The sequence below is a fragment of the Ornithodoros turicata genome, chromosome 2 (assembly GCF_037126465.1).
Source record: "Ornithodoros turicata isolate Travis chromosome 2, ASM3712646v1, whole genome shotgun sequence".
In the NCBI taxonomy this organism is placed as follows: Eukaryota; Metazoa; Arthropoda; class Arachnida; order Ixodida; family Argasidae; genus Ornithodoros; species Ornithodoros turicata.
In genome coordinates this window covers 129,623,730-129,649,211 of record NC_088202.1, presented here as the reverse complement: position 1 = coordinate 129,649,211, position 25,482 = coordinate 129,623,730, and the positions used below count along the sequence as shown (strand labels likewise).

The 25,482-nt window shown below is 45.0% G+C and overlaps 1 protein-coding gene across 1 annotated transcript; it reads left to right on the top strand.

The window, feature by feature from the left end:
- The first annotated feature begins 13,582 nt into the window (after positions 1 to 13,582).
- LOC135386130 (proclotting enzyme-like) lies at positions 13,583 to 21,604 on the top strand. Its single transcript, XM_064615883.1, has 8 exons — positions 13,583 to 13,767; positions 16,386 to 16,469; positions 17,290 to 17,619; positions 18,346 to 18,422; positions 18,592 to 18,710; positions 19,261 to 19,541; positions 20,554 to 20,699; positions 20,799 to 21,604. Exons 2-8 carry the CDS (start codon positions 16,400 to 16,402, stop codon positions 20,952 to 20,954), a joined length of 1,179 nt encoding a protein of 392 aa, XP_064471953.1. The 5' UTR covers positions 13,583 to 13,767; positions 16,386 to 16,399; the 3' UTR covers positions 20,955 to 21,604.
- The last annotated feature ends 3,878 nt before the right edge of the window (positions 21,605 to 25,482 follow it).

The window sequence follows — 25,482 nt, the reverse complement described above, 5'->3', positions numbered from 1 at the left end:
CGCAGGGGAGCGGGAACCCACGAATACGAGGGCAAGCAGCAAGCCTACGTAACAGCGGGTCTATGCACAACACGAACAGCATTGGGGATAACGGGCACACCTGACGAACCCCACGTGTTATTGGAAACGGCTGCGCTATGTTGCTGTTAACGACGAGGTCGCTTGTCAAGTCTGAGTACAACGACCGAAGCAGCGAGATGAAGGCTACGGGAAAGCAAAACATACGCAGAACACCAAAAAGATAAAAATGCTCCACGCGATCAAAGGCCTTGGCCTGATCAAACGAGACGACTGAACCAGGCTGGTGAAAGCTGTGGGCATATTCAATGGCATCTCGTGTCAATAGCAAGGACGAGAAGATAGTTCTGCCCAAAACTGAGCAGGTTTGAAATGGAGAGACGAGGTAGGGAAGTGCATTCCTCAAACGTGTTGCGATAAGTGAAGCAAGGATCTTGTAATCACTATTCAGCAACGTAATAGGACGCCAGGATTGTGGCGAGTTGCTATCGCCACCCTTCGGTATAAGGACAATGCGACCATGCTTGAAAGAAGGCGGAAGACGGTGCTCTTGTAGAAATCTAGTGAACAACGCGACCATAGACGGACCCAGGGCTGTCCAAAAGCATTTGTAGAACGGCACAGGCAGCCCGTCTGGGCCCGGAGCAGAAGAGACTTTTTGTTCAGCAAGGACGGCTTTAACTTCTGATAAGGTCACAGAACAACACAACGCCGATCCCAAATCATCTGGCAGTTCGGGCAACGAAGCCAGGAAACGTAACATCTCTTCGCTAACCTCGCTTTCTTGGCTTTCAGAAGAGAACAATTGTGCAAAGAAAGTGCGAAATACTTGAACGATGTCTGATGGGGCAGAGGAGACAGACCCATCCGCCAAGCGTACTTGTTCGACATGACTCTGTCGAGGTTGCCTAATGTCGGAGTTACGCATGTAGCGCAACACGTCGGGGTCCAAGATAGGACGGTTGCGGTTGAACATAACTGCCGCAGTCCGGGACGAAAAGCGCAAAGCTCGGTAATAGCGCTCTTTCAGGATGTCCAGATACTCTTGCATGAACAACGTAAGGCGCCCTCCACGTTTCACTATGAGCATTCGACGACGAAGTTCATTTAAATGTTCAGTGAGAGCAACCTTCCTGCGTCTACCAGCTGCGATCAAAAGCTCTGACCAGTGCCGCTTAAGGGTGTCCCAGATGACCGGGTCGAAGTCTGTCTCACGCAAAGAGTCACGGATTGCCACCTCTACTTCAGAAGTAACTTCGGGATCGTGTAATATTGCGCTATCTAGCCTCCACCAGCCGGGCCCTCGAGTTTCCAAAGTCGAGAGATCCAGCGCGACGAAAAAAGGTACATGATCTGAAATATATCCCACTGAGACAGGAAACGGTGACGTTCGGCATTGAACAATGCAGTCAGCGTATTCATTAGGCACATATGCTCTGTCCAGACGACTAAACGAGTTCCCACGGGACCAAGTGTAATTGAACTGGTTGCCATACAAATGGACCCAGGCGTCAGTTAAGGAATACTGCTGCACTATTCGCCTCAGTTCACGCGCGTTCCACGTAGGCCGGCCGAAACCTGGACCAGATACATCCCTGCGAGAATCTAAAACACAGTTAAAATCCCCTATTAATATAAGTGGATGCGGTTCAAGCATGAACGAATGCAAGTTTTGAAAAAAAGCGTTAGATAACCCGGGACGAGCGGGCCCGTACACGTTAAGAACACGAACTTTACAGTTTGCAATGTAAATATCAAGACACACTACGCGGCCCGCAGCGTCATAACAACAAATACAATCACGAAGCAGCGACGGTCGGAAGACAACTACACCGACTCCCTCCGACCGCGCAGACCCCAACGAGAAGAAACAGTTAACAGAAAACCGCCTACGAAAATCACATACGTCTTTGGGCGAACTAAAGTTCGTTTCCTGGAGGAGCAATAGGTCACAAGAGGACACCCGAGCAAGGTGCAGTATCTCACGCTGCTTATCCGGGCATTTAAATCCCTGGGCATTCAGAGTGAGAAGGCTTAGTCGCATGAAGAATAAAAGGCTCATCATCATTCCTGGGAAGATCCGGAGTCCGTGCTAAGCTCCATTACGTGGTCGCTGTCAACTCGCTTCTTCTTCTTTTTCACTTCCTTGGGGCTACTCGTTGAGCGCATTATTCTCTTGGAATCTGGCCGACTACAGTCCATCTGAACAGTATCCACAGGTGACCCATTCGTTGAGGATGCAGCAGCTGGCGGACCAGCGCATGGCGGAGGAGACACGAAGTTCTCGTCGGCAGGTACGTTGTCAACTGGAGGGCTAGAAGTCAAGGGAGGCTCACCCTCGGAATCCATTTTCTGATTCAGCGATGCATCCTCTGATTCGTAGCAAACCGTGTTGGAGTCTTCAGATGAAACTTCCATTGAATCATTCCTCTCCGCACACGGCGACACCTTTTGTACTGCGCTGGATGGCAGATGAGCAACTTGAGTTTCTGTCAGCACCCCTTGTGCTTCACCGGGCAAATCTTCAGCCTCCTGCTTCCGCTGATCGGCGGGGGCATCGTGTAGCGGCGGAAAAGCAACCGCTGGCGATACCAATACTTCAGAATACGGTCGCTTCTCTGTGCAGTCAGCGGTAGCATGGTTGGCTCCACACCTTTGACAGGGTCGCTGACAGGACAACGTTGGGTGACCGAACGAGCTACACCTGTCGCAGAATTCTTCGCGGCAAGCAGCCTTAAAATGACCCTCTTTTTTGCAACGTCGACAGACTTTCTTCATGCCAACGTAATCAAAGGTTACGCGATGGCCAAGTACACGAAGAAAATTAGGAACCGGGTTGTTCACGGACATCTCAATTTTCACCACTCTGTCCCCATTCCTCACTGTTGGCCTGCCCTTGTACCGACAATAAGAAATATCCAGGACCTTGCCATGTGAATGAAGGGCACTACGAATACATTCATTTGGGATGAAAACTGGAAGATATCGACAGATGACGTTGACGACTCTGGGACCCACGGGGACGATTTCTACACTTTCATTCCCAACCTTAATACTGCCAGCCGCATGAACCTTCTTCATGGCGCTAGCTGAGTAGACTACCACCTGGAAGGACGTTTCTCCCAGGTGTTGTACGCTGAAAACGGTGGCTTCTCCGGCGACCGCCTCACTTGCATCGACGATGTCATCTACAGACGTCCCAGCAGGGACAGACACATTAAAAGCCCAGTCATTCGACGGCGTGCGATCTGACATTGCTGCCCCGGTAGAAGGCGTCACTCAGATGACGACAACGTCCGGGGCGACCACGAAAATGTATCCAAAGATCAAGAGCCAAGAGAACACACGTTCGAACACTATGCTTCTTCGTCTTCTTCCCTCCTACTACGTCCCTCCTACTACGCTTACGGCTAAATATTGCCTTTACGCCGTACTACCGTTATACCAGATAGGGTGTGCCAGTAGCCCCTCTAAGAGTCGACAATCTGACATATGTCTTCGATGAAAATATGAGGAAAGTTGTAGAAGATAAACGTAGTTCTTCCCGTCTCACCAGCGCAGAGGTAAATGCTCTTCCCGCAAATACTGGTATATGACGAAATCAGACCTCGTATGCTTCCCGTTCTCCCTTTGTGGTGCTTGTTATTAACTTTCGTAGTTTGATGTCTGTTCAAGACTCAGTTTATGAGTTAACAAAAATGTGTAATGCGTTATCCTAGGCACCGAAACATGGCTTACAAGTGATATAGATGATTGTCATCTTTCCATGTGTTCAACTTTTACAAAACATAGGAAAGATAGACTGGGGAAACGGGGTGGTGGTGTAATGATCGCTGTTCACAGACTGCTAAATTCTTTTCTATTGATATCGAGACTGACCTTGAAGTGCTGTTTGTAAAGATTGACGGTGGTTCGTCCAGTTTTATTGCCGGAGTATGTTATCGGCCACCAGATGCTGCATCAGATTTTAATGACAAGCTTCATGCCTGTATTTCTACAATCTGTGCAAAATATCCAAATAAAATGCTGATGTTAGGCGGTGACTTCAATTACCCTGGTATAAACTGGAGTTTGGTTGAGGTGGCCCATGACATTCGGAATAGAGCAAAGTTGGTTGAATTTCTTGATATTTGGAGCGAATTTCTATTACAGTAGGTAGTCATTTGTCCCATGCGTGGAAGTGCTGTCTTAGATCTGTTGTTAACTAATAGACCTGAACGTGTCCTGCAGGTTGATTATCTTGACGAGATCAGTGATCATAAGGCGGTTTCGATTTCAATGGACATTAATTATGTGCCACAGAGTACAACGGCTAAACGTATTTTTGATTATAAAAATGCGGACTTGGTTGGCATTCAGTCGTTTATGCAAAACTATGCTTCAGAGTTTGCATCTTCATGGCGTGACCGATCTGTAAATTCAAATTGGTTGTCGTTTAAAAATACGATCTTATGCTGCGCGGACATGTATGTCCCTTGTATCACAATCAACGATCGTTATAATTGTCCTTGATACAATTGCGAGCTGAGACGCTTGTCAAGAAAAAAGAAGACTTAACCGGCAGGCCCGAAAAAGTAACGCAGATGATGCGTGGGAACGTTATCATTTTCTCGCTTCAGAGTATAAACAGAAATTAAAAATTTCAAAAAAAAATTCTACAGGGATGACCTATCGGAAATGCTACGAAACAACCCTAAAAGATTTTGGAACACAGTTAGGTGCCAAGCTAGGCAAAATGTAAATACATAGACCCTTGTTCCACGATACTGGGGAAGTTATGTCCGACGAGGAGTGCTCTGTTGCCTTGAATAATTATTTTTCTTCTGTGTTTGTTCAAGAATCGGACGTTCTCCCACGTGTACTGACGTTCGATGATGAAAATGTTACACATGTTAATGACTACGGACCAGTTGTCTTTACAGCTGAGGGCATCTCTAAAGTAATAGATTTCTTGCCACTATCTAGTTCTCCTGGTTGTGACCACATTTCTTCTAAACTATTAAGAATTACTAAAAACTCGTCGTCAAAGATACTCCAGATAATATTTCAACAATCACTGGACAATGTAGAATTGCCCTCAGACTGGAAGCATGCTATTGTTACTCCTATTCCGAAAACTGAGAAACCCACTGACATCTCTCAATATAGGCCCATTTCGTTAACGTGTATCTGTTGCAAAGTTATGGAGCATATTATATGCTCGCATGTCAGAAAGTTCTTAGACATAAGTGGGGGGAAATTCTGTTTAGAAATCAACACGGGTTTAGAAAATATCGTTCATGTGAATCACCGTTGTTCGAGTTCGTCACTGATGTCTTTGAATGTATGAATAACGGGAAACAAGTTGATGCAGTTTTTATCGATTTTAAAAAAGCGTTCGACAGAGTCCCACATAAACGACTTCTAAGTAAGATGAGACATCAGGGCATCGACAAAAATATCACAGAGTGGTTTTCATGTTTTCTAACTTATAGAACACAATGTGTTAAATGGAATGGCACACTATCCCCCGTCTCGAAGGTTTTGTCAGGTGTCCCACAGGGATCTGTCGTGGGCCCTCTTTTGTTCCTCATTTATGTCAATGACATTCATTTAAACATTCGTAGTACCGTGCGGCTTTATGCTGGCGATATGGTATTGTATCGGCAACTCACTTGTTTAGACGATTCTTTTATTCTTCAAAATGACTTGCTCTCTTTGTGCGATTGGTGCAACAGATGGCAAATGGAGATAAATGTATGTAAAACTAAATGTATGAGTCTTAGAAGGTCGAAAAAAATCATAACATGTGATTATACCGTTCCCAAGCAGCACAATGTACTGAAAGTCGAGTGCAATAGGGGTGGACGGATACGTGGAAGACCCTGAACGAACTGGTGAAACTAAAGAACATTGATAAGACACATACCGTTAACCCCTATTGCACTGGACTTTCGGTACATTGTGCTGCTTGGGTTGAGGGTATACAGCTAGATCGGGTGTGTATAAATACTTAGGTGTGCATATATGTAATGATCTTTCTTAGAAATATCATTGAAGAAAGACTTGTTGTGCCGCCTTGAGGACGCTTGGCTTTTTGCGTTCAACACTATATCTTGCATCTTCCGAAGTCAAATTTTTGGCATATACCTCATTTGTACGATCAAAATTAGAGTATGCCTCGTCGATTTGGAGCCCATGACAAAATTATCTCGTTCAAACGTTGGAATCTGTGCAATCGAAGGCGGTCCGCTTTATATTTAATAAATGCGATCGCGAATCCAGTATAACAGAGTTTAAACGACAAAAAGAAATTCCCTTGCTAGCAAATAGGATTCGCCGTCTACAAATAATTTACAATATTTACGATAGAAATTCTGATTATCTTTCTGCGGCACCGCCTTATATTCTGAACATATACGCCATCCCCATACATTGTTTGTTCCCCTATCACGGACGGGGTATCATAAAAACTCGCCCCTGTTGTCAGGTGTACGGGATTGGAACATGCTTCCGTCAGACGTTTTCCAAGGCGGCGGACAAACACGATTCGTTAACATGTGTGAGCTGTATCTCTTTTAATGTATATACGCATGTGCGTACAAATAAGTATGTTGTGTTATTTCTCGAAATAGGTTGTAAGTATGAAAGAATGTTTGTTTTTTGTTCTCTTACTCTTCTCGTCTCTTCGCGCTAAATTCTTCAGCGGCAATGTAATTCCTTCACGTCCTCCACAGTTCATCTCACGTATCCATCATTCACCTCCTATTAATTTTCCCTTTCTTCCGGCTGTTCAGCGCTCAATTTGAATCACGATTATTCTTTCACCTATCTTCTGCAAGGTGCCAATTAGGAAAGAAAGAAAGCAGGCGCCTGTCGGTTTTGAGGTGTCCTCGGAAGAAAAGCTGAGTATCGTCGGAATATTTTTCATCGACGTTAGCAGTTGTTACTCTCAATTATGAAACAATAATTATCGTAGAAAGTAAGGGGAAGTTTGTTGCCATGGCAGTACCATGCGCTACTTTCTCATACATACTTTCGAAATACCGTTGAAACACGGCCTCAAGACACGCAGTGAAGTACTTACTTCCAAGACACGGATGTTATGATGTGAGTAAGTCTTCGAGATCCACGCAGCTGGTCACGTTCGCACGGTTGGCCAACCATTCTTGCCTCATCATTTTCAGCAGACAGTGTGGTCCTACGTATTATACTGCTATACATTAAACCAATGAAACAAATGCAGTAGCAAGAATAATTTCTATCAATAAAAATTGTATAACCGTACAGATTCATACCCATGTTTATTTTTGCTTTTATTCACGTTCAGGGCCCATTGAGGACATTACAGAAAGGGGTGGAAAATGCGACATAAACGCGAACACAATAACGACAAACACAACAAGGGAAACATAACAATGACGAAACAAAAGCACTTAATGACCTATGGATTAGCAAAATAATGGATGAGTGCCTGCTTGAATTGTGTGAAGTTTGGCTATGAGATGATTGAATCCGGAAGGGAGTTCTATCCTCGTATGGACCAAGGAATGAGAGATTTTTCAAAAGTGAGAGTGTAACAACGTGGGCGTGTTAGCTTAAAAGAACGATCCATGAGAGCAAAGATATGAGTCGCAGGGGTGAGAAAAAGCGCATCAAACGATGGGTGAAAGAAGAGTTTATAGAGCAAGCGTAGGCGAGATACCCATGATCGACGGGCAGAAAGGCATTCTAGTTGAAGTTTAGTCTTCATTGCAGGTACGGAGGTTGTGTAAATGGTGATTAGATATTAGACCTCATGATATAGCGGACAGCGAAAAATATAAACACAGATGAAATACGGAAGAGGAAGACGTGAAATATCCATCAGACGCCTGTAAGCCCTTTAGGCAATGTAGCTCTGGTATCCGATTGCCCTATTACCTAACCTAACTTAAATACACACAAGCGTCCGCCGCTTGATTGTCGGTCCCGTGAATGAAGCGAATGTCCGAAGTGTACTCGGAAATGAAGGAGAGGTGACGAAGATCAGTAGAAGGATAGGTCGTGCGGTTGGTCTTGAAAACAAAAGTCAAAGGCTTATGATCTGTAAGGACGTGGAAAGGGCTTCCGTCTAGGTAGTAATGGAAATGCTTGATGACGTAATCCTCCCCGTACAAGGACATTTATCCCGTGCCCAGTGAAAATCGTAAATGATTTTCTCTACTTCTTACAGATGCAGAAAATCAGGAGGCATGCTCCTTTTCGCTTACGTTTCAATAATAGTACTATTATTAACGCAGTCCCGGTAACACTTAATTACCTTGGTAATTGAGTGTTATACCGGGACTGCGTTTGCGTGCTCCAGTACCGAGCATTTTAAGCCGTGTGTGTGTGTGTGGGGGGGGGGGGGGTATATGTTTATTCACACAAAAGGAGATGGACGAGTACATTATGTAACGAATTTGTGGCGTCTTAGAAAAAGTGAGACAGAAAAAGCAAGTATACGATGGTAAAAACACCCCAGTGTTTGGTAAGGCTTTGGGCAACGTTCTGCTTCTTTTCGTGAAAGCCTCCAGGGTTACCTGCCGACTCATCTATAGCAGGAAAAATAACGAAAGAAAATTGCTTTTATTTATTTATTTGTTTGTTTTTTCTAGACTGCACACTCAACTCTCGACACCGCATGTGAAATCATTGCGAGCTACGTCGACGTATATCTCTCATAGAACATCCTCCGAACACCCCTTAGGCGTCACCGGACGTTACCCGCTGGAATTTTACTCTCGACTTCCGTCGTCCCTGTTCCAGTTTGCTCATAACTTTTCTCGGAGGGCACGGGGAAACTCCTCAGAATTTTTCCGCCTAATTGGAACGTCGAAGAACGATGGCAACATTATAAATTCAAAGTCGCTCGACCCCTGTCATTCAGTCCGTTCACGGAGAGCGCATGTTTTTTTTTCTGCTTCTTTGTGTATCTGTCATCAGCCGCAACGAATACCGGTGAGTACGAGTGCATTTACCTTATTGGTTATGTATTAATTTGGTTTTGCGGTGGTTAAACCTAAACTTGCGGAGCGTTTAGCACTTTCAGCGTAACTTTTTACGCTTTTTCAGCGTGTAGAAGGGGTGCTTTTGCAAATAAACAGACGTTTTTACATTTACATAACAGACCTTTGCAGACCTTTTTAGACAAAAACAGGCAACTGAAAGAGCGCCCTAAATTTAGTACACCCCCTCAAATAGTGTTTTCTGCAGAATGTGCTTCTTGAAATTGTGCTTTTTGAAGAATACGCCATTTAGGATGGTGTTTTATAAAATAGCCATCTGTGTAACGTGAAGCTTGCACCTTGCACCACAAAAGGGTGTGTATCACAATAGACATTTACATCGAAACGAGCGAAACGTTACTATGTACAAGTCTGCGGGCACAATCCAAAAGTTTAACGCACACCTATGACATCGTAATTGTGCTAAGTTTATTTACGAAATAGATTCTTCTATTAAAGTTGGGTAAAGTAAAGGTGGGCGAAATAAAGTGATCGAAATCCCCGTCGCAAAATAAGCTAGCTACTGTAAATAAATGTTTGCACAGTCGCGTGCGAGCAACTGCCTACAGCGAACTTAGACTAACCTGGACATCAAGACGCAAACACCGAACCTGGACTAACCGAAAATAAACTAACCAACGTGCTTTTCTGTCGTGTCGGCTCTGTTAAGCTTAACGGCCGCTAAACTGTGATTGTCGTAAACGTCGATTGTCGCTAAAACGACTTGGATAAACATCGAAAATCCGTAAATTTGACCGAAGTGATGTCGTGTTTTTAAATACTGCATATTAGGGAGTTTTAGGAAATCGTAAGCGCTCTGCCATTCCGACTCCGTATCACTGTCAATCAATCAGATATAAGCAACGTGATGTCAGCCACTCCAAAGGTATCAGGCAATTGGCTTATGTTCTCTGAAACGTTATCGTGAAACTTGTACGCTTTCCTAAAGCTCCCTAATAGAGAGTTTTAGTGTACCGTACGCTATCGTCTTTGCGTGCGTAAGGGACAGCGTCGGTGGTACTGCGCACGCGCAAACCATAAAGAGAGCTCCGCGCAGTGCGCAGAACCACCACGCTACCCCTAACGTACGCTAGGGCGATAGCGCACAATGCACTAAAACTCACCATTATCTTGCAAAGCAATCGAGCATTCTCGTTGATTTTCCTTGTTTCGAGAACGTTAATTTCGAGATTGGGGATTTCACAAGCGGGATTATCGAGGCCCTCCCTTCTAGGTTTCATAGTGAGGACACAACGAACTATTACCGTTATGCGACTGCAATTTACGTTTAGGTAATTTCTTATGTGACGTTTGCTTGTAGAATTCAATGATTATTAATGGTAAACTGATAAAAACAGATACTACACTTACAAAGTTTACGACCAGCGGCATGGCCGAGTGGTTAAGGCAGTCGTCTCGCTCGTTGGTGCCGTGCTGACTGAAAGGTGGTGGGTTCGAATCCTACCACCAGCTGTGCTATCTCAGGTTTTCCCTGGGTTTTCCGACTTTGCAGGCGCATTGGAAGGGAACTTTCCAGACGAATGTCGGCACAGCTCCCCCTGAAGTCGGCCCAGGACGCATACTAACCCCCTGTCCCACACTCCTTCCTGCTGTCCTCTCTCCATCTGTCTTCATCTCTACGTCGCTCATAGCCACAATTGCTTCCCGGCGCTAACACGAAAAGAAATTAGGTTTACGATCCTATAAAAAATATCAAATAACGGAAGCTGTTGAATCGAAGATCAGTATATTGATGTTAGCCACTTCAAAGGAATCAGGTGCTTGGCTTATCATGTCTTCCGAATCGTTGTCGTGCATACCTTCCAATCTGCTAAATCTCTTCCAATCCTTCTAAATTTCCCCACTGAACTCCGATAAAGTAACCTCCACACGCGACGAAGACACCGAGGGCCCCAAAAGCGCGTTAGAGAAGTACTACCGCATTTAAAAAGTTCTGTGAAAGGAAGCTATACAATGTATATCTAGACAGGTAGGAAACTCCCATAGACTCCTGCTTCTTCAGAATGACGTCATGATAGAGACCGTCAGCGCCATCCATCCGTTGCGCGGACTACTACGATTGTAAATAAATGACGTCAGAGATGACGACAGCAGAGCAGCGCATTATTAGTCATGGTGCGTTTGTATGCACTCACTTTGTTTGCGTTGTATTCCGAACAGCTGTAACAGGCATTCCGAAACCGTTGGCTCACGAACCTAACTAAACTTTACCTTTTCCTGACGTTCCCACACCAATCGCCCAGGAAAACAACACCAAATCAGCAGCAAATCGTTTAATGACACATGGCGAAATGCATACAGGTATCACAGGTGTTCACAACTCCAAGCAGGAGGGGCATCGTGATGACCACACATAAATTATGAAGCTTCATTGTATCATAAATTATGAAGGTCCATTCTCACCTAGAGCTAAATGCACACACAGTGATTAGGAGTTTGCATTTTTTCAATGAGTTGCCATAATGGGTCTGTTGCAAAAACGTGACATCATTGGTGCACAGCTCATTTCTGGCGTTCACGCCGACCGGTCACGCCATGGCAAAAACTTTTTGTTTGTGGGTCTGTAACAGGAGATACATTGCATATATGTCACTTCATACGTGTTAATTTTTGGCTCTGGCTCCGGGAGGTGAACCTCGCTTCCTGGTTAACACAAAAAGTGTACTGACTGCGTATTACGATGCACGGACGCATGGATACAGGGATGCACGGATAAAGACACCCACCGTGACACACGCGCAGAAGAGCAGAATACGGAAACGTACTCGGGCAGTTCAGGACTTCGTATATGCATAAGAGTGGGGAACAGATAGTTTTTCCTATATTGAAATTATGAATAAAGTATTAGTACGCACAAAAACCATGCGCATGTCGTGAATACTCTTCGTTTACGATCGTACTTCTATTACCAACACCAAGGACAGCCCGCGCCTGATGATGATAGCCGTGCCAGTAGGTCTGATTTGGTATTCTCGCTGGCTTTCGCTGCCAGTCTTGCATTTACCTTGAGCGACCTTCGTTTTCGTCGAACGGTAACACGCTTTAGGACTGTAGAGTCGTCACTTGTCAGAGCGTGTGCGGAAATATGCAAAAACGTGACCTTCGCGTATTCTGCGAAGTGATTTTGCATAGCACACTCACAGGTCTTGAGTGATATGCAGCGTTGCCCCTTGACTGCGTGTTTACCACTTAGTACGACACCGTCTTCAACGATGCGTACAGTAGATGCCCTCGCTTACATTAACTCGCAAGGAAGGTTTTTCCATCCACTGCACAATTCCTGTCGATGGTAATAGTCCTCAAGAGTGAAAAAAAACCCTGTCCACCGCTCCTTCCTGCTGTCCTCTCTCCATCTGTCCACGTCTGTACGCTGCTCATAGCCACAGTCGCTTCGCGGCGCTAACACGGAATACGAAACGAGATGGGAAACGACGAGATCCCCTATTAGGATAATGAGAGAACAACAACAACTTTATTTTCGATAATGAGAGGATATGTTATCAGTTGGCGAAAACCAGAGACGCATCGCGTAATGTTTGTGAAAGGACACTTTCATTTTTAACACAGCATCCGCGAGTGCATGCATTGTACTGCTTCGTGTGATATGGTCCCTGTCTTACGAAGTAGATTCTATATCGAATTATCGAATCGAATTATCGAATACCGAATTAATATTCCTACGATTATACTCTTATGCGTTGCACAGTTTTACGACATGCATTTTCTTTTCTTTATTTCTTTCCTTTTTTCTTCTTTTTTGAGTTGCCATATAACCCTGGCTATGGACGTTGAGCTTGAGGAGCAAAATACAGAGACGACACGACACTGCGACCTGTACGGTGTCGCCTCCGTATTTTGCTCCTCAAGCTCAAGGTTTTTACCGAGATGCACATTTACCAGCTAGCCGGCATCCTCTAAGTTTCATAAACGTATTCAGATATGCACTCACGGAGAGAGGCTTGGTTGCCGACCTCTTCCCATGAATGCATATCTGTGTAACGTTTACAGTCACAGTTCTTTGACAAATGGCCCATGGAGAGGAGAGGCCTACAGAATACGTGGGAAACAGGACACGCTGGATGGTATTCGTCCCGGGGCTTTTACACTTACTGTTGGAAGTTTGACGAGCGCGTGGTATGCTGCAACACCATCGTAACAGTAATGTTCAATAGTGCAAAAAAGTGCCTTCCAGTGAAAATGTAGCTTTCAGGTCAACGTAGCTTTACATATGCTAAAGAGATCAGAACGCTTCCGTCCTATACTTTCATCTTGTTAGCGGATGTCTCATTGCCTGATGCAACTTTACTTTTTTCGCTCTCGCTATTTCATCGTTTTCTTACGATGAAACGCATATCCCAACGCGTCCGCACACGACTCCGCAGCGAGCGAAAAAAGAAAAGTGTCAAGGTCTGACCCGACCCTGAAATTTCCATTGGCTGCGCGAACGTCACCCACGATAATTCCACGTTATAAAACAACAGCGTAGATGCGTAAACAGGTTTCGCACACATAGTGGCTTCCTTCAGACACTACGTCACAACGACGCCACTTCCTATCTCTAGGGGACCATTAGGTGAGCGAGTCCCTCCCACAGTTGTCCCACCGGTGCTTCAGAAGGTGCTTCGTCCATCGGCTGGGGACAGCCGTCCTGTACTCGAGTGCTTCCCATTTTTTCTTGTGTTTGAAGAGGCAGCCACTTTGAGGAAGAACGCGTAGCGCAGTGAGTGGCACCAAATACGTATTTTGCTTCCAAGTGATACCGCTCGTAATGGCGAGTATGCACAGCTTTTTTTTCTTTTCTGGCAAGGGATGTGTTGAAAATCAACGGGCCTCGTAGTGAAGAGCACTATTTTTTACTATTTTTTTTTTAAGTCGTGTAAAGTGTATTTCGAGAAGGAAAGGGTTTGTCATATCTTCATGTTACAACTAATAGTCATCCGCTCATTATGCCGTACGGTAAGAAAGCCTTTTACTACACAGGCTGCTTTCGATAGGAACTCTATTTTAGGTTTAAAAAAAAACAGACATCTGTGCTGTAGTTTTGCTGTGCTCTGTGTGAAAGCTGAAGTTTTAAAACACACGCTCCCAATTGTTTTTATTACTAAACCACGCGCTCATTTTGTCCTTTCATTCTTCAGCAGACGACTGTCAGTGCGAGTACTATTTTCGCTCTCATCTTCAATGCAGTCTTTAATTACGAATTTAGTTGTTCTAGCTTCAGCGTTAATTAACGTGCATTCAGTCAGTCACTAGCTCTTTGAACCTTGAATTCAGACCTTTCCAACACGTGTCTCCCTGAAAATCTATTGCTGCACATAACAGCTCCTACAGTGTAACTCAATTCATAATGACGGCACAATGGAAGCTAGACACCCTCTATGCAGGAATTTGCCCCGTTCGTATCTGTGAAAGAACATGCGAGTATCCTTGAAAACCGGGAACTAGTGCAGTAGGCCAGTGTAATACCACGCGAAGCCGTCTTTATCAGCGGAAACTAAACTGGATGAAAAGTGGGGCGTGGAATTCATATCCGTTACTAGTGCGATCCACGTGGTGTGTATCTACTACGAGCAGCATGCTTGAAAACTTTCTGCAAGAAAATAGCAAACAAAAGTTTCTACGAATAGATCCTGCTTCGCGAACCCAAGCAGCACAATGTACTGAAAGTCGAGTGCAATAGGGGTGGACGGGTAGGTCGAAGACCTTGAACGAACTGTTGAAACTAAAGAACATTGATAAGACACATACCGTCCACCCCTATTGCACTCGACTTTCGGTACATTGTGCTGCTTGGGAACAGGGGAGCAACACAAGGAAACAATCACTCGTTAATAACTTCCTTCACCTGTGTTTAACATTAAGCATCTTTTCACGCGAGCCAGTTTTTTTTTTTTTTTTTTTTTTTTTTTTTATGGCAGTGCGAGAAGCAAGGTCAACACCAAATGACAAATCTGGTAAACTTGTCGCCACACTTTACCGTACCGCGCAAACGGGTTTCCCACAGACACGTTAGCGCCGCCCAGGGTTCATGCTGGGTGCGAGGCATTAGGCGCAGGGAGCCAAGGATCCAGTGTCTCGAAACTAGCTTGAAGGATTAGTGGCGCTGGCGTCTCTACCGGTCACGGGCTTGCACGTTACGGGCGACGCCTTTATACACTGTTCTCACACCAAAGTACTCTTATACCTGCATACTCTCAACATCCGTCAGTTGGTAGCGTGTTGGCTCAAAATCATGGGTTCGATCTCTGCCGAGGACGGTAGCAATGTGGGGGAGCTAAACACTGCTTCGAGCGCCGTGTGTCGGAGATTTCCGGAACTCTAGGTGGTCGAAATTACCCTGCGGCATGTGCAGCATGTCGTCACACAAGTAGGCTGTCTCACATTACGTGTAAATGTACTCTCAGTTTCGGTCTCTGATGCTTGAATATAATTCTATCATCAACGTCAGTTTGTAATGTCTGATTAAATAACGGCAGTCTGAAAGGGAGGTTAATTCAATCAATTCTCTGAAATTATGAATATTTATATTATGCATGATATATCATAAATACTGGTGTCCACCCATAGTCCGAACATTCAACGGATTCTACGGAGAAGCAACCACCATATTTGTAATTAACGTCAGCCGTTAGAGTAGCTAACGTTGAGTCTTGCATTTATTTGGTTTGGAACAATCCCTTAGGCTAAGGCGGGACCGTAGAACGTTTGTCTGCCAGTTGCGAAAATAAATATTGTTATTGTTTTATTATTATTACAATAATTTTACGGCAAATTTTCTGCCTGTCATGTTCAGTTCCTGACGTGTCTACCAGGGTCTATCTTCAACGGACACGCTTCGGATTAGGTGATGATTACTCACACCGATTCGTCACGACTTTTCTTTGTTGCTCAGTAGAAAACCTTTGTCCTGTCACGAATTCCAACACCTCTTCGTTGCCCGCCATGTCATAAGGAGAATGTGCATGGACAGCAAGGGCATCTAAATAAAGGGCCCACGTGTCACTCATATAATGATCGATAGACTCCCACAAACTGGGAATTCCCTTGTTGCCAACGATTACACAATCAAACATATTTCGCGGGCTACCCATCTGTTTTTTTGTTTTGTTTTTCTCTGTACGTGTTCACCTACATGACTCGTAAGAAAAGCGTTGATTTTCCGCTGACGACGATTCCCCTTGCATAACTCAACGTCCAAAACGGGTTAGAAGGGAATCTACGTTCACATTCGTGACTGGCGGAACCGCCCTAAAGCACTTGCCCTATCATTACAGATGCGAACGCATTCCCGCACGACTATCTATTAAGACTATTAAGAAAAGTACCTTATTGTTGCAGGTAGTATAAACGATATGTCGCCCATCATCGTCCTCCTGGCCGGACTTTGCCTTGTGCATGGAAGGGAACTTCACAAAAGGCAGTGTACGTATTTGACATCGCTTGTTATACCTTATGTAATTTCTTGGTCATTGTCGGAATGTGGAAGAAAGGTGGCAATGTATTTGCTACGTAATGTCTATGTGGAAAAAGGAACTTCCCTCCTCCTGTGTAACCTTTGCGGATGCAGTGGCGCACACACAGGTTGAGCAATCGTGCTTGTAGCACCAACAGAGAACTGGCTTTGAATGCACTATTGTAGCAGAGAGCACTGTATAGTGTAGTGCTCAGTTGCACAGCCTTCTCGAGAAGAAACCTGCTAATCCTGAGCTTTCTTAAGAGAGAAATGATTGTAGCGTTCATCCGGGATGATGAATGAGGCCGGAGGAAAGTGCGGCTTCCGGTTGTATTCCACGTGCCAATTTGGCCTTGGAGAAGACTCCACGCTCACTCGAGAGGTCGTCATCGATGGCAAGGCTCACTGGATGCAGAAGCACAACACAAATACCAGGAAAATTTCAACAGTGATATTAGGCAGTTTTAGCACACCGTTGGTAAGGTTACCGTGCCTATCTGAGCCAATCGCAGTTGTGTATGACTCAGAATCTTATCCACTGATTGGTTCCGGTTGATACGGTTCGACACAAACCACGTTATCGACGGTTTCCTAAAGCTCTCTATTGGCCGTTATTTGGAACAACCCAACGAATGTGTGCACGAAGCATAACGCGTAATTTTTCTACGAGGTTGAGCTAAACTGATAAATGTTTGACAAATTTCCTTGAATACGACGTTGCATGAAACATTTGTCGTTAGTTCATTTATCCATATGCCACTAATTCTACTCTCCCGCTATCTCCCTCAGCCTTCTCATTCGAGTTCCCCGACGACAGCGACTGTCGCACACCACACGACGAACCAGGATCCTGCATCCTGCTGTCCGAATGCCCCACACTGCAGAGTGTCCGGGACTATACCTTCTTACGGCGGTACATTTGCGGTTTCTCTCGGAATAACCCTCTGCTGTGCTGCCCTAAAGTACAACGTCAACCAGACCCGACGACACGAAGACCGACGCGCAGGACCAGACGACCTACGACTAGACCAGCGCCACAACCGCCTCGTCCCCAGCCTCCCAGTGAAAACATCGAAGAAGGGCCACGAATTGCTGGCTATCCAACGTTCCTTCCTGCAAGTATGTGCTGTGCCTATGTCGGTGCTCTAAAGTCATTCCTTTTTCGCCCATCATTTCCTGGTTCTTCAATGGTTCTCTAATTGCTAATGGGTTCATTTACGAAAATCAATTATTCCGGGTCAGGTTGTGTAGAACACACAGGAGCCTCTGAGAAAACGCTGCGTTGAATAGGCGCCATGCGATATCGCGACGGCATATTCAAAATTCTTCGCTGCCTCTGTCTTGTTCAATAGTAATAATCGTTCCTGTGGGCAAAACCGAAGCACATGAACAACCAAAAATATCTGGCACTGGTATATTTTGTTATTCTAATTGGAGTCTGGTCATGAGGAGTCGGCACTGAGCTTCCTAATAGATTTAACTTGTTTGTGCTTGAGTCTGCATTCTGCTTCGTCATACTAGGCTCTAACGTTCAGTTCTGGTGTAACGAATTATGCAAGGAATTCTGAATCGACCCCTAGTATGTACCTCAATCGAGCGAAGAATTTCAAAACTAGAAATATTCAACCAAAAGCGTACAGTTTTTGCAAATTCGCGTTACGGGCAAGTTCCAACAACTTCCAGTGAAGGATTAAGGTCTGTCTGAGCTCAGTTTTCGAGAATGTGATGCGGTCATCGCATTTGTGATCATGTTACCGATCTGGAAAAGTAGACATAGTCTTGAAAAATAACTGGCTACCGCATCCTAAAACTGTTCGTAAACCCGATTCTTTCTTGCATTTCCAGACTGCGGCAAGAGCAATGTCACGGGGGGCCGTATCGTAGGAGGACGCGAGTCTGACCCTGGATCTTGGCCATGGATGGTAGGTACATGATACTGATTGATTGATTGATTATTTAAAAGAAAACCAGGGAGAAGTACATGATACTGTAGCTCCTCACTAGACTCGTCCTTGGGACTGGAAAGCGGGAAAGTCAAAGTATTCTGGGAAAGTCGAAATCAATTTCCTTATATATTTTTTTTATCTGCAGACAGCCATTTACATTAATACTGGAGGTGTCAATTCGGCAGCATGCGGAGGAGCGCTTGTTACACCACGCCACGTTGTCACGGCGGCTCATTGCGTTGTTGTGGGGCACAGAGCGAGCAAGTAAGTCCCAGGCATTATGGCAACTCCTGCTATGTCTGTAGCCCAAACGAGGCATTGAGTGTACCTGGCCGCCATATATTTCGTCGTTATGCCTAGAGGAATCCTCCTCCACATTCTCTAACGTCTATGGAGTAATGCCTTTCTTCGGCAGCTATATACTGACATCAGGATATCTGTTCAGAGCGCTCCTATGCCAACCATTACGATATAGTTGCGTAGGCTTGGTTCCGTATGATACACTGAAGGAGCTTCCGTCCTTGATGCGGCCTTGTGATACGAATGAGCCTGCTTTCACAGCACCGTGTTTCTGTGAAGCCGTGTGTCACACTTCCGAGGTTTTTGTTGTTTGCTTCAGAAACACAACCTAAGGGCAATCGAGCCCAGTAGGTTCCAATGGGTCAGTTTTGCATCCGTGAAAAACACGGACGAAAGAAGAAAAAAAAACGTTTGTGTGAAACCGGCCTAACTCTCTATCTTCATTGTTTATCAGACCACATACAACGTTCTCCAGCTTTCTCCATGTCATGCAACGTAACTATGTTTTCGACAGCCTTCCCCCTTCGGTGTTCACCGCACGCCTTGGAGACCACAACTTGGTTCGCAGCGACGACAATGCTCAAGCCTTCGATGTCCGTGTTGTTGGTGTCGAAAGGCACGCAGACTTCGAGCCCCGGACATTTAAGAATGACATCGCTGTCCTGACACTTGAGAAGCCAGTCACATTCAACAAGTTTGTAAGACCCGTCTGCTTGCCGTTCGGAGATGACTTCGGTGGTCGGGACCTTACTGGATACCACGGCTTCGTAACTGGCTGGGGCACCACAGCTTTCAGTAAGTATCATTTTCTTCAAGTTCACTGATCGTCAGCCATAGCATATCATAGATCGTTGAAAAAGTTAGTACAAAGAACTGCCTGCTCCGTTCTCCTCTAGCTGTACCTCAGACAAGACAATAACTCTCCTGCTTCCTTTGCTGATGCCAAAACTATTTAATTCAGTGTCTTGTTCGTCGTACTCGAGATACGTACAGTTTTGCTGGCGCTGCCTACAATTACGCATAGCATGCGCTGCATCTGGATTGCCGAAAGACTGCGATATGGTGTCCGGACAACGAAGACTACTAGCGAGCATTTAATTAACCTTCTCAACTTGGACATTTCCTTCTTTGTCTTTTTAGCGGGACACACGTCATTTTGCAAAGTGCCCCTTCCGACACATTACCGCTTAACCCAGCTCACTTTCTCCCATCAGGCCGGAGATGGTCGCGCCCCGCAAGCGGCGCACTCCTTCCTATAAAAGGGAATGCACCCTACCAGACCACGTAATTGTCACGTGGCTAGTACATACCCAGGTTAATCGCACGTTCCAGTGTTCTTGATATGTAATGTGATGAAATCCTCATGCAGTAAAGCCATCGAGGCAGCCATGATGAGGTTTTCGGTTGATATTGAGAAAACTACAAACGAAAGCAGCCCCCAATGGATATGTAGAGGAGAGTTGCCAAAGTAATGCAAAGTAAAGTTATAAAGCGGGAATATTGCCACATTCGTGGTGGTAAAAGGGCCGAATTACGCCGAACACGGTGTTGTTCGGGTCAACAAATCCAGAGGAGATGGAGTTCCTCGAAATGAGTCCTGACAGGCGATAATGGAATATCCCAGCGGGCAGGTGTTCATGTCCTCACGCTAGGACGGTGCCGGTAGAATGAGGAGCGGGTGCTCCAGGTGCGTGTGCGTCCCCGTCGTTGTCCGCGGTCAGCCACAGATGTAATTTTTATAGTGAAGCACTTCACAGTGTTCGCCGAAAGTCCCTTGTGTCAGCTCTTCTTCCTCACCGTTTTTCAGATGGCGAAGGTAGCGACGTCCTGAAAGAGGCTCAAATTCGTATCTGGGATGAACCCAAGTGCAAGACTGCATTTAAGAAAGAGGTCCCGATCTCAGATGTTTACCTCTGTGCAGGAGACGGTGAGGGGCGCAAGGATTCCTGCCAGGTACATCCATATAGCCTGCTACATACTCTTTTCCCAACTGTGCAGATGGATTCAAAACGAAGTATGTGTTTTACATGCTGCAAACGTCTTCCTTTACAGGGCGACTCAGGAGGCCCTTTCGTCCTTCCGGACAACGGTCGCTTCTACCTCATAGGCGTGGTGTCTTTCGGCAAACGTTGCGCCTCGGTTGGCTACCCTGGCGTCTACACCAGGGTGACGAAGTTCATGCCCTGGATCCTCGAACGTATTCAGTAGTGTGAACATATATGTGTGTGTGTGTGAGAGAGAGAGAGAGACACTTTAAATTCTTGAGTGTTCGTTGAAGGATACAACCAACAAGAAAAAACACAATATCCTGATCAACACTGTTTCGTTCTAAGAGTGCTTCGCATTCTACAAAAGTCTGTCCACGAGCAACGGCTTCCACCGGAGACTTTTTCCTTTCCACTCGAACACGTGTAAATTCCACCCCTTGTGAATACTTAGCTGCCAGTCAAGTGCTGTTCCCACTTCATGTAGGTAGTGCTACATTTATAGATTGCTTCAGAGCTGTTCTAAACCAATTCGTTTTTATGAAACTTGTGATTGTAAAGTGCTGCGTTTGATGCAGACATTATTACGGCACAGTTCAGGTTGCTCCTTTTATTTTACTTCATTCAGATTCATCATAAGTTAATGCATTCATTTCTGCATGGAGGCTACAATTTTATAATGAACGTGTGATTCCTACCGATGGCCAGAAAGAGATTCCCGGGCGTTACTCAGAGGGTCAACTTCACAACTGCGAGCCAACAGAGGGTGGAGACTGGTTCATGTTTCTGTGATATGAGTATTTGTATAGTGTTCTTTACTGTACATATATTTTCGTTGTTACTTTCATATTTAAGTAAAGCTTGTACAACTTACACATTTACCACTTTCTTGTGAATTGTTCCGTAATTCTCACGAGGGCTAAACGGCTGCGTGCGAAGCTTTCACTGAATGTGAATGGAGCTCCTGATCTAAGAGCCCCGGAGAATGGAAAAACATTTTGGGGGCATGTCCGCGTAAAGCCAGACAACTCTTTAATTACAGACTAAGATTGAGAGACGGACAGACTGCACTCTGTGTAAGAGTAGTAGAAAACTTTGGTGAAGACTGCTCTTTTCAGTTCATCATAAAAACTTTCCTTTGGAGTGTATTATGGAATCTTCGTGTCATAACGCAGTCGAGCAGACATGTTCCATAAAAGGATAGAAATTAGTCGAGCGAGACTACACTTATGCTGACCAGAACATAAGCTGCCTAGAATTACGTAGACTGTTTACTTATTTATTTCACGATACTGTGGGCTCTATACTGTGGATTGCATGGAAAAGAGGTTTAGAGGGAAAGCTTGCACTTGATCTTCCGGGAACATCGGTGCTGTCTTTAAATTTTCCGTGTTTTTCTACGAACGCTTTCAACGTATCTCAGCACAATTTTTCTCAAGTGGAAGAGAAACAGTTTCGATGTACGTTACACAAAACTGGTAGGAAAACGTACAGCGAAGTCACTGTTCGAAAATTCATTCTGAAGCAAAGCGCGTCATGAAACACGCCTCTTGCCAATAATAATGGGGCCGTGATGTTACACGTAAGGTTTGCCTCCCTATAATATGTCGACCTATACCTATAGTGTTTTCGGGGTCGCGTCCCTCTAACTTCTAAGTCATTGCCTTCATTAGCATATACCATGCAGCTATGGAGTAGCCGGCATTAATGTTGACGAAGCCCACATGTTTTCTTTTCCGAAGCCATATCTTATCTTTCTTCCCATTTTCGAATTCCACGTTATATCTACCATATCATTTCGCGTGCTGAAAATTTCGTTTCATTTACCATTAGCTTCTGTACGTGCTGGCTGCTTGTGCTACCCATGCCAGGACAGTGGGGGCCAGTAAATTTCCTAAAGTAACTACCATCTGGGAGACCTTTGGACCTCCCTCTACCGTTTACGAATATGAGCTCTTGGCAGCATGGGCGAATTAGAGATCAACATGGGACGTTTTTTCCGGGTTTTCGGATTTATCCAAAAAAATATGCGCCATTAAGATCTAAAGCAATTCGGATTTATCCAAAAATCTCCGGATTCTAGTATCCGAGAGTCCAGAAAGAAAATGCCCTGGTGGACTGGTTAACCAGGGTTCGTTTCCCTTTGTGCCCAGATTGCGCCCATCGCGATAAGGAAGGGTGGCTCTCTTGACACAAATCCATCTTTCCGTCTTTCACTTAACAATGCGCGAAGCAGCCGTGTGGATGTACTTTAACCTTGCCTACAGGTACCTCTGCATTAGTGTCACTGAGTAGGGTACCGTATTTTGTGACTATCCTCGAGATGAGGGCAGTCTGAGGTCATATCAGCCATTTCCGAGGTCCACATGAGGAAGGTGCAGCACCTAGTATTTTTCCTTTCCCTTCTCCTGTACATGTTTTCCTTCCACGTCATAGTGGACCAAGGAGCACAATGAACTGCAGGTCACTTTCTTGAAAGAGCAGCTTGTAATTATAACGCAATTAGAAGACGGGACGCAAACGAAAGCTGTCTTGCAACAGTTAAGGAATATCCGAATGTCGAGAGGTTCACGTCGCCAGGTGATCGCAAAACAGATGTGGTTGTCTCAAGCTCTGCAACAGTAATGTTCTTCCATCGTAGCTTCTCACACTGTGCCATTTCCCTGGCTGCTTGTTTCCTTCAGAATCATGTCAGGTTCTCGCTCTTTTTGTGAGTATGGTTTCACAGCACTATTGGGAAAAAAATTCTGAAGGACCATCAGGCTAATGGTCCTGATGTCTTATGAGACCTATCAGGTCCAATAGGTCCACAAGTCTCATTATAGTCGTGTACATCCTCAAGAACCAACGAAAATAAGGTCTGCCATTTTGGGTTGGGTTGGTGTCTGAGGTGAACAGCGGCAGAGAAGCGCCTTCTCATGTCATGCACTGTAACCTTCTTCGTCGTGTTTCATCGGTTCTCTAGGTGAACACGATTATAGCTATTATAAGTGCCTATAGCCACTATAATACCACTAGAGATCATCAGCTGAATATGCAAAACTGACACTGCTCACATTTTATGGAGCACCTATCCATAACCCAAGCAGCAGAAAAGTAGCGCCTCATTTTCTTTTGTCGCTGTTAAGCTCTGGTCCAAACAAACTGCTTCAGAATGTCAGCGGAGTAAAGCGTTTGTGAACATTTTGTGACGCTAAAAAGAGACCACGTTTAACCTCTTCGTAGCACAACAGGAGGCAAGCTTTGTGTTAGTTGAGTAACAAACAGGTGCTGATTTTTATGTAGCTCCCGTTTATTACTCAAGTACCACAGAGGAGCCCTCCGGTTTCTCTTTAATGCTCTCATTGTGAAGCGCGCTCCGGTCAGCCATTCGTGAATCACCCTGCATATATGCATATGCGCCACATGGGGCTGTGGACTGTACATAGTGAAAGCTTGCATGAAGTACGTCTCTTAATGAACGATTGAGCATGCAAAAATATGCACGGTGTGCTCCCATCAGATTCTCCCGTCGGCCTTTGACTAACATCAGGACTTTACTGATGGCGCTTCACGCCCATCAAGGGCCCATCAGGGTGTCCTGATGGGGTGTGGTGCCCATCAAGACTCCATCGGGACGCCTTGGAGGAGGAATATAGTTCCATCAGGACCCACCAAGGGGTCTTGATGGGACTATCAACATGAAAGATGAAAGTCACTGAAAAGGTTAGCCAGCTGTAGGACTCGAACCCACATCTTCTGGATTGCCGGTCCAGGGCTCTACCAATTGAGCTAAGCTAACACGCCTTCTCAGCGACTTCCAGGGTGCGTCATCTGAAGGGACAAACCAGCCACTATCTCTCACTCACCTCCTTTCACTCTTACACTTTTGCTGACTCATACACACATTCATACGACGAGATCGACGCAGGCGGCAACTGATGAACATGAAAGAACTGATGTTCTGAGGCTGGAAAACGTAGAAGGGACAAATACATACAAAGCCTCAATTTGCCTAAGAAATTAACGATGAAAGATGAAAGTCACTGAAAGCCTCAGAACATCAGTTCTTTCACTATCAACATGCCCTAATAGCCATCAAGTAGCCATCAAGTACCATCAAAAATTTCTGATGGACCATTAGACATTTTTACAATAGGGCCACTGTTTTTCCTCCGAATTTCGGATGATAACTCGTTGTAGAAGATACACGGCAACCCTCCCCTCCCTCCCCCCCCCAGAAAAAAAAAAACACTATTATAACCCACAACGGGGTCACGACGCTATTCTTGAACATGCTAAGCAAAGCTGGTTCGCAGTGCGTCTGCTGAACGCACATCTTGCGAAGAGCAGAAACAGCGACAGGAGCTTCACCGCAGCTGGCTATGAACAATGAAGAGCCATGTTCCATCCGTCGTCCGTTGGTGGCGTACTATCTTTCCACTATAATCCTTAGGTAGTTATATAAAGAGCGCATACATGGATTACATATGCATATACACGAAGCATACATACAGAGTACATAAAAGATTACTAGAGCCCGGATTTTTAGGCACGAAAATACCTTGTCTTAGACACCTATAAAAGGCGCAGAAAGTCCCGATTTAGGTTGTAAAATGGACATTATAGGCACTATAAATTGATTTTTTGTTTCATCTGTAGCCCTGAGTGTGCAAAGACAGTGAATAAATCAGTTCTATTCGCAAGAACAATACCGTGAAGCTAATATCTCCATTTTATTTTTTCTTCAAATCAAATCAAATCAACGATAC